Here is a 17,079-nt window from a genome sequence, read left to right as displayed (position 1 = left end):
TAAGTTACATTTAAACCAGTGTGGGTGGCACTGGGAGCAGGTGGGTCAAGTGTCTTGCCCAAGGACACAACGGCAGTGACTAGGATGGCGGAAGCGGGAATCGAACCTGGAACCCTCAAGTTGCTGGCACGGTCACTCTACCAACCGAGCTATACCGCCCTCAAAGACTCACAGCCCTAACAAATAACACCGTGGGAATCGTGTTGAATGGAGAATCGATTCTGAATCAAATTGTCAGCCCAAGAATCGTAATGACTTGTGAGGTGCCTGAAGAGTCATGCCTCTAGTAATAATATCATATTTTACAAGTTTAAAACATATGCCATTTTATGCATTCAATTATTTTTGCCAAGATTGTAAACAGTGACTACATTTGGTAGGAAAGATGAAGTATGGCTTAACGTGTTATATACATACAGTACATATATACATACATATGTATAAAGACATATATATATACGTATACATATATACATACATACATACATACATATACATACATACATACATACATATATATATATATATGTATATATATATACATATATATATATATGTATGTACATATACATATACATATATAAATACATACTTGCTTATGGTTGTCCATTGAGTCCGATGACGACATTAATACACATATATATACATACATACATACATACATATATACACATACATACATACATACATATATACATACATACATACATATATATATATATATATATATATATATATATATATATATATATATATATATATATATATATATATATATATATATATATATATATATATATATACATATACTGTACATATACATACATGCATATACATATACGCCCGGGCCTTGAGTTTGACACCCGTGTCCTATGGGGAAAATTCCAGATCTGCACCAGTAATGTTTTCTTTGTAAGCCACGCCCCCTGACAAGTTCCACTGGAAATGCAAGATCTGAGTTATTTACTAGTGTTCCAACACACTTTGGCGTTGGTGGCGCTTCCAAACAACAAGATCCAAAATAGAAACGTGCTGCCGCGGAAAGTCAGAAGCAAGAAATAGATGTTTTCTTCTGTGCGTCCACTGATTACGTCACTAGTGTATATGATCTGAGGCCAGTGACGTTGTTGGAGTATTGCTTTTCTAGAGGCCTCCGGGATCATCGGGTTCACCTGACCCCCGAGGTCAGCACAACTCTGCCGTGTGTGACTGACACTCTTAGTGGGGGCAGACCCACACGCTCCCCACTACTACTCTCTCACTTTGCAGCACACAAAGTTGGGGGCTATTTTGACGTAGTTTAGTTATGATTAATAACAGGTTATTCATACTTAGTAACATAAAAAGTTAACAACTTAAAAAGTGGGGTTAGACCAACATGTGTTGCAGCACAAATGATTGGGACAAGTTGGGTGGGAGGCGGTAGGGTGTAGTTATGATTATTAACATGTTATTACACGTTAATAACATAAAACCATAAAACATTAACAACTTAAAAAGAATAGTTAGACCAACAAGTTTTGCGGCACAAATGTAGCACAAACTATTGGGCCAAGTTGGGTGGGTGGGGGCGGGGTGGGGTGGGGGTGGTGATGTCTAGTTATGATTATTAACAGGTTATTACACGTTAATAACATAAAACCATAAAACATTAACAACTTCAAAAGAATAGTTAGACCAACAAGTTTTGCAGCACAAATGTAGCACAAACTATTGGGACAAGTTGGCTGGGTGGGGGGTGGGGGGGGGTGTCTAGTTATGATTAATAACAGGTTATTACACGTTAACAACATAAAAAGTATAATTAGACCAACAAGTCTTGCAGCACAAATGTAGCACAAACAATTGGGACAAGTTGGGTGGGTGGGTGGGGGCGGGGTGGGGTGGGATTGGGGTGGGGGTGGGGATGTCTAGTTATGATTATTAACAGGTTATTACACGTTAATAACATAAAGCCATAAAACATTAACAACTTCAAAAGAATAGTTAGACCAACATGTTTTGCAGCACAAATGTAGCACAAACTATTGGGACAAGTTGGCTGAGTGGGGGGGGGGGGTCTAGTTATGATTAATAACAGGTTATTACACGTTAATAACATAAAACATTAACAACATAAAAAGTATAATTAGACCAACAAGTCTTGCAGCACAATTGTAGCACAAACGATTGGGAAAAGATGGAGGATAGGAGTGGTGGGGGGGTGGGGGGGGGGGTCTATTTATGATTAATAACATGTTATTACACGTTAATAACATAAAACCATAAAACATTAACAACTTCAAAAGTATATTTAGACCAACAAGTCTTGCAGCACAAATGTAGCACATATGATTGGGACAAGTTGGGGGATTGGGGCGGGGGGTGTTTAGTTATGATTAATAACAGGTTATTACACGTTAATAACATAAAACCATAAAGCGTTAACAACTTAAAAAGTATAGTTAGACCAACAAGTTTTGTGGCACAAATGTAGCACAAACGATTTGGACAAGTTGGGGGATTGGGGGTGTCTAGTTATGATTAATAACATGTTATATGTTATTACACGTTAACATAAAACCATAAAACGTTAACAACTTAAAAAGTATAATTAGACCAACAAGTTTTGCAGCACAAATGTAGCACAAACGATTGGGACAAATTGGGGGATTGGGCGGGGGGGTCTAGTTATGATTAATAGCATGTTATTACACGTTAATAACATAAAACCCTAATACGTTAACGACTTAAAAAGTACAGTTAGACCAACATGTTTTGCAGCACAAATGTAGCACAAACGGTTGGGACAAGTTGGGTGGGTGGGAGCAGGGGGTGAGGGGGGTTCTAGTTATGATTAATGACATGTTATTACAGGTTAATAACATAAGACCATACAACGTTAACAACTTAATAAGTATAATTAGACAGACAACTTTGCAGCACAATTGTAGCACAAATGATTGGGACAAGAAGGGTGGGAAGCGGGGAGTGTTTAGTTATGATTACTAGCACATTATTACAAGTTAATGACATAAAACCATAAAATATTAACAACTTAAAAATTATAGTTACACCAACAAGTTTTGCAGCACAAATGTAGCACAAACGATTGGGACAAGTTGGGGGATTGGGGGTGTCTAGTTATGATTAATAACATGTTATATGTTATTACACGTTAATAACATAAAACCATAAAACGTTAACAACTTAAAAAGTATAATTAGACCAACAAGTTTTGCAGCACAAATGTAGCACAAACGATTGGGACAAATTGGGGGATTGGGCGGGGGGGGTCTAGTTATGATTAATAGCATGTTATTACACGTTAATAACATAAAACCCTAATACGTTAACGACTTAAAAAGTACAGTTAGACCAACATGTTTTGCAGCACAAATGTAGCACAAACGGTTGGGACAAGTTGGGTGGGTGGGAGCAGGGGGTGAGGGGGGTTCTAGTTATGATTAATGACATGTTATTACAGGTTAATAACATAAGACCATACAACGTTAACAACTTAATAAGTATAATTAGACAGACAACTTTGCAGCACAATTGTAGCACAAATGATTGGGACAAGAAGGGTGGGAAGCGGGGGGTGTTTAGTTATGATTACTAGCACATTATTACAAGTTAATGACATAAAACCATAAAATATTAACAACTTAAAAATTATAGTTACACCAACAAGTTTTGCAGCACAAATGTAGCACAAACGATTGGGACAAGTTGGGTGGGTGGGTGTGGGGATGTCTAGTTATGATCATTAACAGGTTATTACACTTTAATAACATAAAACCATAGAACATTAACAACTTAAAAAGTATAATTAGACCAACAAGTTTTGCAGCACAAATGTAGCACAAACGATTGGGACATGTTGGGTGGGTGGGGGTTGGGGGGGTCTAGAGTATGATTAATAGCATGTTAGTACACGTTAATAACATAAAACCATACAACGTTAACAACTTAAAAAGTATAGGTTGATCAACAAGTTTTGCAGCACAAATGTAGCACAAACGATTGGGACAAGTTGGGTGGGGGGGGGGGTTCTAGTTTTGATTAATAATATGTTATTACACGTTAATAACATAAAACGTTAACAACTTACAAAATATATTTAGAACGTGTTTTGCAGCACAATTGTAGCACAAACGATTGGGACAAGTTGGGTGGGGGGGGTCTAGTTATGATTAATAACAGGTTATTACATGTTAATAACATAAAACCATACAACGTTAACAACTAAAAAGTATAATTAGACCAAGATGGTTTGTGGCACAAATGTAGCACAAACGATTGGACAAGTTGGGTGGGGGTTGGGGGGGTGTAGTTATGATTAATAACACGTTATTACACATTAACAACATAAAACGTTAACAACTTACAAAGTATAGATAGACCAACATGTTTTGCAGCACAAATGTAGCACAAACAATTGGCACAAGTTGGGGGGGTTGGTGGTTGGTGGTGTGTGTGTGTGGGGGGGGGGGTTCTAGTTATGATTAATAACATGTTATTACACGTTAATAACATAAAACCATACAACTTTACCAACTTCAAAAGTCACGTTAGACCAACAGGTTTTGCAGCACAAATGTAGCACAAACAGTTGGGACAAGTTGGTTGGGTGGGAGTGGGGGAGGGGGGGTCTAGTTATGATTATTAACATGTTATTACATGTTAATAACAAACGGTAACAACTTAAAAAGTATATTTAAAACCAACACATTTTGCAGCACAAATGTAGCACAAACTATTTGGACAAGGTGGGCGGGGCTAACTTGACCCAGGTGATAAATGGAGGTGAGGATTGGACTAAAAGAGCTTCTCTCCCTCTCCCTCTCTGGGTGTGGCAGATGATGAGCACGTTCGGCATGATGATGGTCACGCCCGTGGAGCTCCACAAGAGCCTCAACACCAAGACGTGGCAGGACCACACCCTGGCCTGGGACCGCATTTTCAGCACAGGTACAGTCAGCCCGTGTTTAGCGCGCATGAACCGGATGATCGCAGCCAGAGTCGTAGTAAACGGCCTCACCTCAGAGGCGGGGACAAATATTTGCAGGAACCGGAGCAACGGGGGTGAGCGGGTGAACGTTGAGCTCAATCAAACGAGGAGACCAGGCTGTGGTCGTCACAGTTTAAGATCATGTGGTACGCCAAATAATCACTTCGTTAAAGTACAGTGTTTTATGTTCCCAAATTCAAACACGGCAAAAATTATGACTAAAGTGGTATTTTCATTTGCACTTTAATTTTATTGACAGTTTAGTTAAAAAACATATTTATTATTAATTTAGTTTATTTTATATATTGTATGGGAATGTATTTTGTCTAATCAGTCTGACCTAAGCCTAAGGTTTATTTGTTAAATTAATCATTTCATCTTTTATATCATTTTACAAGAAATAGTAAGTAGGTCAGATATTTTATTGTATTGGATATGATAAAAATGAAGAGTAAGATTACTAATTCAGTGTTAATATTGGAGTGGGTCCCCCTGTAGTGTAGGTCCTGAGGTCAAACAGGTGAAGAACCCCTGTTATATACAATGACCCTGCAGATGAAAACTGGTATATGTTCATTAATGTGCAACCTCTTAAGGCCCAAGCTGTTTGTTCACATGCTTTTTTTATTTCTCTTTGCTATTTTGGCTTATTTGACCCTAATTACAATAAAAAACTAAGAATCATCTTTTGATATGATGTACTTAGTCCATAAGTACACAAACGTGTACTTCATGTTTAGTGACATGCTAATTCTTATTTTTACACCTTTTTTTTCCAAATTCCATTGTATGTTATACTCTTCTGACACCACCAGATGGCAGTATAAGTGTCCACATAAGCGGCCGTAAGACCCCAATTCAGTAGTGTACACAATTTTGGAAATAAGAGCTAAAAGGTGCTGTCCACGCATGTGGCCACTAAGCTTTTTAGAGGTTTTAATATACTATAACAAATGGCAACTTCCTGTCAGGAGTTGTAATATACGTCTATAAACAAGCTTATTGGTGTGTTTAGTGAGACAGACGGAAGTTAAAGGCCTACTGAAATGAATTTTTTAAAATTTAAACGGGAATAGCAGATCCATTCTATGTGTCATACTTGATCATTTCGGGATATTGCCATATTTTTGCTGAAAGGATTTAGTAGAGAAAATCGACGATAAAGTTCGCAACTTTTGCTCGCTGATTAAAAAAAACCTTGCCCCTACCGGAAGTAGCGTGACGTCACAAGTGGTAGTGCTGCTCACAATTCCCCGTTGTTTACAATGGAGCGAGAGATATTAGGAGCGAGAAAGTGACGATTACCCCATTAATTTGAGAGAGGATGAAAGATTTGTGGATGAGGAACGTTAGAGTTAAGGACTAGAATGCGGTTCAAGAGATATCTTTTTTCGCTCTGACCATAACTTAGGTACAAGCTGGCTCATTGGATTCCACACTCTCTCCTTTTTCTATTGTGGATCACGGATTTGTATTTTAAACCACCTGGGATACTATATCCTCTTGAAAATGAGAGTCGAGAAGGCGAAATGGACATTCACAGTGACTTTTATCTCCACGACAATACATCGACGAAGCTCTTTAGCATGAGCTATCGTGATAGCATCTGTCTCAAATGCAGATAGAAACAAAATAAATAAATCCCTGACTGGAAGGATAGACAGAAGATCAACAATACTACTATCAGGAGACACCGAACCAAACACTGGACATGTAAATACACGGGTAATGTGTATTCCACGCCTGTCGAAGCCTAGCAATGCTGTTGCTAACGACGCTAACTTACCAACGGGACCTCGTCAGAGCTATGATAAAAACATTAGCGCTCCACCTACGCCAGCCAGCCCTCATCTGCTCATCAACACCCGTGCTCACCTGCGTTCCAGCGATCGACGATGTGTTCGGCGGCCCGGAGACGTAGAAAGTCAAGGTGAGTTCGCCGCTAGCGCGTCTGCTATCCAACAAAGTCGTCCTTGTTGTGTTGCTACAGCCAGCCGCATACACCGATCCCACCTACAACGTTCTTCTTTGCAGCCTCCATTGTTCATTAAACAAATTGCAAAAGATTCACCAACACAGATGTCCAGAATACTGTGGAATTTGGTCGAAGAAAGCAGAGCTCTGTGTATTGTGTCCAAAAGGGTCCAAACACTTCCGTGGACCTCGCGACGTCACGCGCATACGTCATCCTCCAAAGGCGTTTTGAACCGGAAGTTTAGCGGGAAATTTAAAATGTCACTTTATAAGTTAACCCGGCCGTATTGGCATGTGTTGCAATGTTAAGATGTCATCATTGATATATAAACTATCAGACTGCGTGGTCGCTAGTAGTGGCTTTCAGTAGGCCTTTAAGTTAGACAAAATGTGTTAGTTATAAATCAATTAAATGTTTATGTGCGGCCCGGTAGCAAATGCGTCATGGACCGGTACCGGTCCCCGGACCGGTGGTTGGGGACCACTGATTTAAAACACTTTCAGAGCTATTTGTCTATTTAATGGAGGAACGTACAGTAGTTGTTCCAGGCCCGGCCCTAACCAATCTGGCGCCCTAGGCAAGATTTTAGGTGGCGCCCCCCCACATCGGCAGTGAAGTGTATATACTCACAAGAAACCGAATAGCTTTGTCTTTGACCTTTTTTTTTAGTTAAAGAAAGCAAATTAACAATTAGAATAGTTAACAAGATAAAAAAAAATATGAATAAATAAATGAATACAAAAAATGAATATATGAAATACAATATTTTTTACATACATAAACACAAAATAAAACGTGTCAACAAGTTGCATAAAATAAATTAAAAATACAATATAAATAAGGCACTGCACAAAACAAGATATCAAACCAGTATGACTTGAACAACTATATTACAAACAAAGGGGATCCTACAGAGTTCTCTATTTGTGCTTTTTAATATTGCATTAACTAGAATGACTTACAAATGACTGTACACCAGGGAGTACTGTAATTACCTAACGTTACATTATTATTTTCCATAACAATTTAGCCCCCTCCACAATATTAACCCGACGTTAAAACAGAACTAGCTATTTATTGATTAGCAATTGCCGAATCATGTAACATTAGCTTAATGCTAAAAAGCCAGGTTACTATCACATTCTGTAATATAAATAATTTCATGTAGGCTAACGTTACCTACCTGCTACCTCTGTCTTTTTCTCGTTTCTCCTCTTCTTTTCTCCCCTGGGCACCTGACAGTTTTGGCCGTTTTGACATCTTGTGTTGATTTTTTTTGATGTGGTGACGTCCAAAAAAGTCATGATACGGGAAGGGAGGGGGCGCACCGTGCCGGGGGAGGGGGGGCGTAATGTTGTAACAAATAATATTTCTATTAAATAGGCTTTACTTTGCATTTTAATTAACGTGGGAATATTTTATGTATTTAGAAATAATAGTACCAACTTTTATTTTTTTTATTTTTTTTCCCCTCCAACATTTGTGGCACTGGCGTGGCGCCCCCTGATGGACGGCGCCCTTAGCATTTGCCTATACGGCCTATGCCACGGGCCGGCCCTGAGTTGTTCATAGAACTGGCATCCATTGTTATTAGAAAATGTTGAATCGAGAACTGGTTTGACTCGAGAATCGCCCGAAGATTGACAGCCCGGCCTGACACTCTATGCACACTCCAAAAAGTCAGTGTTCAAAAACAAGAAAAAATAATACAAAAATGAGGGGTATTTTACTTGAACTAAGCAAAATTATCTGCCAATAGAACAAGAAAATTTGGCTTGTCAAGACTTTCCAAAACAAGTAAAATTAGCTAACCTCAATGAACCCCAAAATAGCTTAAAATAAGTATATTCTCACTAATAACAAGTGCACTTTTCTTGGTAGAAAAAAAAAAGAGACCTTTTTGCTCAATATGTTGAAAAATATTCTTAAATGAAGTAAATGCTAGTGCCATTATCTTGACATAATGATATGCGCTCGGCATTACATTTCTTGAAACCAGCAAACTTATACTAAAAACAAACTTATTGTTCTTAATGGAAAGTCAACAAGGCAAGCGCTTGTTACTCTCGGGGTCTCCTAGCCGCTCAGGCAAATCATATGCTCTGAAGATGCATTTTTCCATCGACAACATGACATCATCGCGCCAAGTGCGTGCTCTTTCAGTCAATTAGTGCGCATATATACAGCCCGGCCCCCGGCCCAAAAAAATTGTTATTGTAATTTTGAGGAATTTATCTGAATGTGCATGAACTATTTCTGTACAAAATTGTTAGAAATGTCACATGTTAAATGTTTAAGTATTAACTGTCAGTTTACTGTACTGTGCCAACTGTACTACTATATGAGTACCTGTTTTCTATTGTTTCATTGAAAATAAAACTGCAAAGTCCATCCGTTTTAATTATGAGACAAAATTGTGTCAAAGTCATGATTTTTTTTTTCATGCTTGAAGTAAGAAATGATGACTTTAAAAAAGTAGTTTTATACTCGTGAGTGTTGATGACACAGCTTTGCAACAGTTGATATTCTAGTTTCAAGCATGTTTTACTCAATATAGCTCATCAAATCTCAGCAACAAGCTGTAATATCTTACTGAGATCATTTAGGACCAAAACACTTAAAACATGTACAAACCCCGTTTCCATATGAGTTGGGAAATGGTGTTAGATATAAATATAAACGGAATACAATGATTTGCAAATCCTTTTCAAGCCATATTCAGTTGAATATGCTACAAAGACAACATATTTCATGTTCAAACTCATAAACTTTATTTTTTTTTGCAAATAATCATTAACTTAGAATTTCATGGCTGCAACACGTGCCAAAGTAGTTGGGAAAGGGCATGTTCACCACTGTGTTACATGGCCTTTCCTTTTAACAACACTCAATAAAGGTTTGGGAAGTGAGGAGACACATTTTTGAAGTGGAATTCTTTCCCATTCTTGCTTGATGTACAGCTTAAGTTGTTCAACAGTCCGGGGGTCTCCCTTCTGCTATTTTAGGTGCCACACATTTTCAATGGGAGACAGGTCTGGACTACAGGCAGGCCAGTCTAGTACCCGCACTCTTTTACTATGAAGCCACGTTGATGTAACACGTGGCTTGGCATTGTCTTGCTGAAATAAGCAGGGGCGTCCATGGTAACGTTGCTTGGATGGCAGCACAACAACCTGTGGGATGTTCCAAATAAGTCTTTGATGAGCATTCCTCAACTTTATCAGTATTTATTGCCACCTTTCCCAACTTCTTTGTCACGTGTTGCTGCCATCAAATTCTAAAGTTAATGATTATTTGCACAAAAAAAAAAAAGTTTATCAGTTTGTACATCAAATACCGTATGTTACCAAATAAATGCCCTTGGGCAAATAACCGCCCATGTCCTAATAGCCGCCCGGGGTCTGACCCCATTTTGTGAATGAACCGCCTCTTCCTAATAACTGCCTATGTCCAAATAGCCGCCCATGGGCTGTTATTTGCATAATTTAGATGAAAATGCTACTGGGGTTGCGTTTGCTGCAGTATTATTGTTTTGATGGTTTTATAGAGAACTTGGTACCATCATTTTATTTTTCCTGTATGCTGCTTTATTTAAAACTTGGAGTATTGTAGCCTTTATTTTATTTAAGTGACAGTATTATTGTTCTATTTTGATGGTGGGTTTTATACTTGAGTACTTGGTACCATCATTGTATTTTTCCCGGTAAGCTGCTTTATTTAAAAAGTGTATTTATTTTTAGTATTGGTATTCTATTTGACAATTGTTGCACTACTGCCATGTTGAGGCCTTGTTGATCTCTCGTCTTTTGACAGCCTACCTCATGTTGATCTCTTGTTTTTTTGCTTGTATGTTTACAATAGCTTTGACATTTAAAGTTTTTTGTACGAAAACAAAATACTGGACAATAACCATCGTAACCAAATAATGGCCTGGTGCAGGCTGGTGCAAAAATAAATAAAAGCCTTGTGCAAATAACCGCCTGCTTCTTTTAAACGCCTGTCTCCAAAATCGATTTTGTGAAATAAACGCCCGGGCTACTATTTGGTAATATACGGTATGTTGTCTTTGTAGCATATTCAACTGAATGTGGCTTGAAAATGATTTGCAAATCATTGTATTCCGTTTACATTTACATCTAACACAATTTCCCAACTCATATGGAAACGGGGTTTGTAAAAGACTCTAACATAAAATCTGCTTAGTGAGAAGAATGATCTTATCAGACAGAAAATAAGCAAATATCACCCTTATTTGAGATATTTCATCGTACTTAGATTTCAGTTTTTGCAGTGCAGTTGAGTAAACAACCGGACTGTGCCCTCTCTCTCCCCAGTCAAAGTTTACATTGACAAGAAGTTGAAGAGGAACGCCCCGGGAGCGCCGGACGACCTCATCGGCGACATTTTACACCACAGCGGCCTCTCCAAGAAGGAGCTGTACGCCGCCATCGCCGAGCTGCATGTCGGCGGCGTGGAAACGGTGAGCCTCCGACTGATTTACGCCTCACCTTTCGCCTACATGTTACCCTTCCCGTAAAGAAGGGGCAGAGGCAAACAGGTGGCGCCTGCATGGGAGGGACCCTAAACCTTTTCTCAGCTCCTTCTGAGGAATGCACTTGAAGGAGCTGCCCGGTTGTGATACTCACTCCCCTTTTCCCCTTCATCCCGCCGTCTCTTCAGACCGCCAACAGCATGCTGTGGGTCCTTTTCAACCTGTCGCGTAACCCCCACGCCCAGAGGACGCTGCTGAGGGAGATCAGGAGCGTGGTGCCCGCCGACCAGCAGCCGTGCGGCGAGCACCTGAAAAGCATGCCATACCTCAAAGCCTGCCTGAAGGAGTCAATGAGGTACGGGCGCCCGATTTCGAAGAGTACCACGGAGATTAGAAAAAGTCCACACATGACTCGGAGAAAACAATCTCCGTGAGATGTGGCTATGGCATGAGCGGCCCCGGCTTAAGATCTCCCCGCGGGGGGCCGGCTTGAACGATTCCCTCATGTGCAGTCACAAGTTGTCGATGTTATTGAGGCCCACATCCACGGGGCGATGGGAATGTACATGACCTCTGATTGGAGATTAGGCCGAAAACACGGTTTCCACTTAAAGAGCTTAGACATGTTACATGAAACCTTGATCATTGTTGGCGTGCTGCGTTCACAGGTTGTCGCCGTCCGTTCCGTTCACCAGCAGGACCTTGGACAAAGACACGGTGTTGGGAGATTACGCCATTCCCAAAGGGGTAAGTGGCTTATTGGTTACAGTCATACAGCATACATCTGACATGAGCAGATTACAGTGGTGCACGTCTGAAGGAGGCATGTTGTGGAAACATACTGTACAAAGTCTGATAATCCTGGCCCGGCATTGGGGTTTTAAAGCGCTGCTTGCTCGTAGTAAGATCCGGGTTTCTGACATTTGGCCTGCATAAAGGTGTCCGGAATGTTTAAAACATCTCAAAATGTGACGGAAGCTGTCATCATATTATTATTTATATATATTATTATATATCGACGTAGCGCACAAAAGTATTTTCAGGATTTTAGTTTCTCATGCGTTGCTAAACACACCTGGATGGCAGCCAAAGTGTAGGCGCTCTTTCACAGTGGACCCCCAAACTACGGCCCGGAAAAAGAAAAAAAAAATGCGTCGCATTCGTTCAGAACACCCAGAACAAGTCGCCACCTCATCGCGCACATATATATATACTTTTATATATATATATATATATATATACATTCATCTAGAACACTCTGGACAAGTCGCCACCTCATCGCACACACACACACACATATATATATATATATATATATATATATATATATATATATATATATATATATATATATATATATATATATATATATATATATATATATATATATATATATATATATATATATATATATATATGTGTGTACGCGATAAGGTGGCGACTTGTCCTGGGTGTTCTGCACGAATGTATGCATTTGACATACATACATACATATATACACATATATACATATCCATGCAAAAATATATATATATACATACATATATAAATATACAGTACATATATATATACATATATATACACAAATATACATATACATAAATAAATATATATATATATATACATATATACACATATATACATATACATACACATACATACATATACACATATATACATATACATAGATATATATACACAAATACATACATATATACATAATATACATACATTTACATAGATATATATATATACATAGATATAAAGATATATATATATATATATACACATACATACACATATATATATATATATACACATACATACACATATATATATATATATATATATATATATATATATATATATATATATATAGGCCCTGCGATGAGGTGGCGACTTGTCCAGGGTGTACCCCGCCTTCCGCCCGATTGTAGCTGAGATAGGCTCCAGCGACCCCCGCGACCCCGAAGGGAATAAGCGGTAGAAAATGGATATATATATATATATATATATATATATATATATATATATATATATATATATATATATATATATATATATATATATATATATATATATATATATATATATATTTATATATATATATATATATATATATATATATATATATATATATATATATATATATATATATATATATATATACACACACATACATACATATATACATACATATATATACATATACATACATTTATACATCAAGGGTTGGAATTGGGGGTTAAATCACCAAAAATGATTCTTGGGTGCGGCCACCGCTGCTGCCCACTGCTCCCCTCACCTCCCAGGGGGTGATCAAGGGTGATGGGTCAAATGCAGAGAATAATTTCGCCACGCCTAGTGTGTGTGTGACAATCATGGGTACTTTAACTTTAACTTAACATATACATACAAATATACATATACATAGATACTGTATATACCGATACATAGATATACATATACACATACATACATATACACATATACATACATATATATATACATATACATACATTTATACAAATGCATATATATATACATACATTTATACATACATATATACACACATACCGTATATACCTATACATAGATATATATATATATACATACATCTACACACACACACACATACATATATATCAGCAAAAAATATATTTTAAAAAAAATAACTACTATAAAGTATTCACATATTAAAACCATTCATAATATTGGAAAATGTACCTAATTCAATCAATCAATCAATGTTTATTTATATAGCCCTAAATCACAAAAGTCGTTACTTTACTAGTGAGTGTATTTCATGACCAGTTCTGTCCGCCTAACCGCCCTTCGCTTTTCCTCCTGCAGACGGTCTTAATGATCAACAGCCACGCCATCGCCGCCAACGAGGAGTACTTTGACGACAGCAAACAGTTCAAGCCCGAGCGCTGGTTGGAGAAGAACACCATCAACCCCTTCGCCCACGTTCCCTTCGGCATCGGCAAGCGGATGTGCATCGGCCGGCGGCTGGCCGAGCTGCAGCTGCATCTGGCCATGTGCTGGGTAAGACCCGTGCAGCCTGCTTCAAGCATCCAACACCAGCGCTGGAGTTGGCTTCAGCCATGCACTACAGAGGGGCCCGGGGCCTTTTCATATATCAACACTGAATTAGTCTTGATTTGAATGGTATTCAAGAACTATATCTAAGCTACTTACAGTTTAACAGGATAAACCTTGTCAAATGATACACAAGCTTGTGTTGATCACAAAGATTATTATCAAGGCTTAGGTCAGGCTGATTATAGACATAATTATAATGATTAGGGATGTCCGATAATGGCTTTTTGCCGATATCCGATATTGTCCAACTCTTTAATTACCGATACCGATATCAACCGATATATACAGTCGTGGAATCAACACATTATTATGACTAATTTGGACAACCAGGTATGGTGAAGATAAGGTACTTTTTTAAAAAATGAATCAAATAAAATAAGATAAATAAATTAAAAACATTTTCTTGAATAAAAAAGAAAGTACAACAATATAAAACAGTTACATAGAAACTAGTAATGAATTAAAATTAGTCAAATTAACTGTTAAAGGTTAGTACTATTAGTGGAGCAGCAGCACGCACAATCATGTGTGCAGTGGCTTGAGTGTCCGCCCTGAGATGGGTAGGTTGTGAGTTGAAACCCCGGCCGGGTCATACCAAAGACTATAAAAATGGGAGCCATTACCTCCCTGCTTGGCACTCAGCATCAAGGGTTGGAATTGGGGGTTAAATCACCAAAAATGATTCCCGGGCGCGGCTACGCTGCTGCCCACTGCTCCCCTCACCTCCCAGGGGGTGATCAAGGAGATGGGTCAAATGCAGAGGACAAATTTCACCACACCTAGTGTGTGTGTGACAATCATTGGTACTTTAACTTTAACTTTAACTTACGGACTGTATCCCTTGCAGACTGTATTGATATATATTGATATATAATGTAGAAACCAGAATATTAATAACAGAAAGAAACAACCCTTTTGTGTGAATGAGTGTAAATGGGGGGAGGGAGGTTTTTTGGGTTGGTGCACTAATTGGAAGTGTATCTTGTGTTTTTTATGTGGATTTAATAAAAAAAAACAAAAAAAAACGATACCGATAATAAAAAAAACGATACCGATAATTTCCGATATTACATTTTAACGCATTTATCGGCCGATAATATCGGCAGACCGATATTATCGGACATCTCTAATAATGATACTAATCAAACGTGGTGTATCACGTTAAATGAAGTGTTGGACCACCTTAAATGATGTGGCGGACCACATAAATGAAGTGCAGGACCACTATAAATGACGGGGTGGACCACTTTAAATCATGCGGCAGACCACATTCAAATGATGTTGCAGACCACATTAAATGATATGGTTGGCCACTTAAATGATGGCCACATTGATTAAGGTGGTGATCCACTTGAATGATGTGGAAGATCACGTTAAATGATGTGGCGGACCAGTTGGAATGACAGTGCAGGCCACATTTAATAACGTGGCAGGCCAGATTAAATGACTGGCAGACCACAATGAATGATGCGACAGGCTACTTTAAACAATGTGGCGGGCCACCTAAAATCACTGTTAATTGGTTCCGGGCATGACCGTGATGAATAAATTTCCGCAAAGTAGGAATGACTACTATCAATCAATCTTTTTAGTTTTTTAGCCATTTTAAGATGGAAAATGTTCACTTTACGACCAAAGAAATGTTGAATTAGCTTCTCACCTGCTTTGGCCACTCGTCATCTTCTGGTTTAGCTTCACAAAGGTCACCTTGTCATGCTGAGCTGAAGCAAACTCCACGACTTCAGACTTGTGTCTCGACATCCTTCCACCTGACACTTGTTTGGTCTCTCCCTCAGCTGGTCCGAGACTTTGAGATCGTGGCGACGGACAGCGACCCGCTGGACGTGATCCACTCTGGATTATTGATCCCCAACAGAGAACTCCCGGTGGCCTTCAACAGGAGATGAGGTGAAATACGAAGGCCCCCACTTTGCCGAGGAGTTCCTTCCTTTTTTTTTTTTTTACTTAACTCTCATTTTCCCTTCCAGGCTTCCGTAGTCCTCCGGACTGGAAAGATGGTACCTCTGTTGCTGTGGCCCTGCCTGGATGGACCACTGACTCCCTCTATTGCTGCTCTGTAAATAGAACCAACACATGCATTACTGCTCTTTGTGTAATCATGCCAGAAATACCTCAAACTTATTTAAAAGTATATGACTTAAAAACTGTTCAATGACCAAAATACCAGTTGTTGTGTACAAATTGAGCTTAGGCAGCTGTCATTAAATCGCATGACGTCCTGTATGTAGATGTCCAAGTATATACTGTATATGTTGTGTTCATTTTCATTGTGTATATAAAAGTGCAATTGTGTACATGGTTTTACCTAGAGGCCTATTTTAGTCCCAGAAATAAACAAATACATGAAATAAAGACACTTGCTTATTTTTTATTTTTTTATTCATACCTTCTGTCAGTATTAAAGTCTAAAGTCCTTTTTGGAACTAAATATTGCAATTCTTTGTTTGACTGACTATAATTATTTTATATTCTGATCGATGCATGTTAATTTAG

The 17,079-nt window shown here is 38.4% G+C and overlaps 1 protein-coding gene across 1 annotated transcript in view; it reads left to right on the top strand.

The window, feature by feature from the left end:
• LOC133643247 (1,25-dihydroxyvitamin D(3) 24-hydroxylase, mitochondrial) overlaps nucleotides 1-16,936 on the top strand; it is a 21,355-nt gene extending 4,419 nt beyond the window's left edge. The window contains exons 6-12 of the mRNA XM_062037696.1: nucleotides 4,842-4,953; nucleotides 11,303-11,448; nucleotides 11,649-11,815; nucleotides 12,129-12,207; nucleotides 14,314-14,508; nucleotides 16,362-16,473; nucleotides 16,554-16,936. Coding sequence (XP_061893680.1) covers nucleotides 4,842-4,953; nucleotides 11,303-11,448; nucleotides 11,649-11,815; nucleotides 12,129-12,207; nucleotides 14,314-14,508; nucleotides 16,362-16,472 — 810 coding nt within the window. The 3' untranslated portion in view covers nucleotide 16,473; nucleotides 16,554-16,936. The remainder of the gene's footprint in view (nucleotides 1-4,841; nucleotides 4,954-11,302; nucleotides 11,449-11,648; nucleotides 11,816-12,128; nucleotides 12,208-14,313; nucleotides 14,509-16,361; nucleotides 16,474-16,553) is intronic.
• The last annotated feature ends 143 nt before the right edge of the window (nucleotides 16,937-17,079 follow it).

Source organism: Entelurus aequoreus, linkage group LG26 (assembly GCF_033978785.1).
Source record: "Entelurus aequoreus isolate RoL-2023_Sb linkage group LG26, RoL_Eaeq_v1.1, whole genome shotgun sequence".
Lineage (NCBI taxonomy): Eukaryota > Metazoa > Chordata > Actinopteri > Syngnathiformes > Syngnathidae > Entelurus > Entelurus aequoreus.
This window is presented reverse-complemented; position numbering and strand designations above follow the sequence as displayed.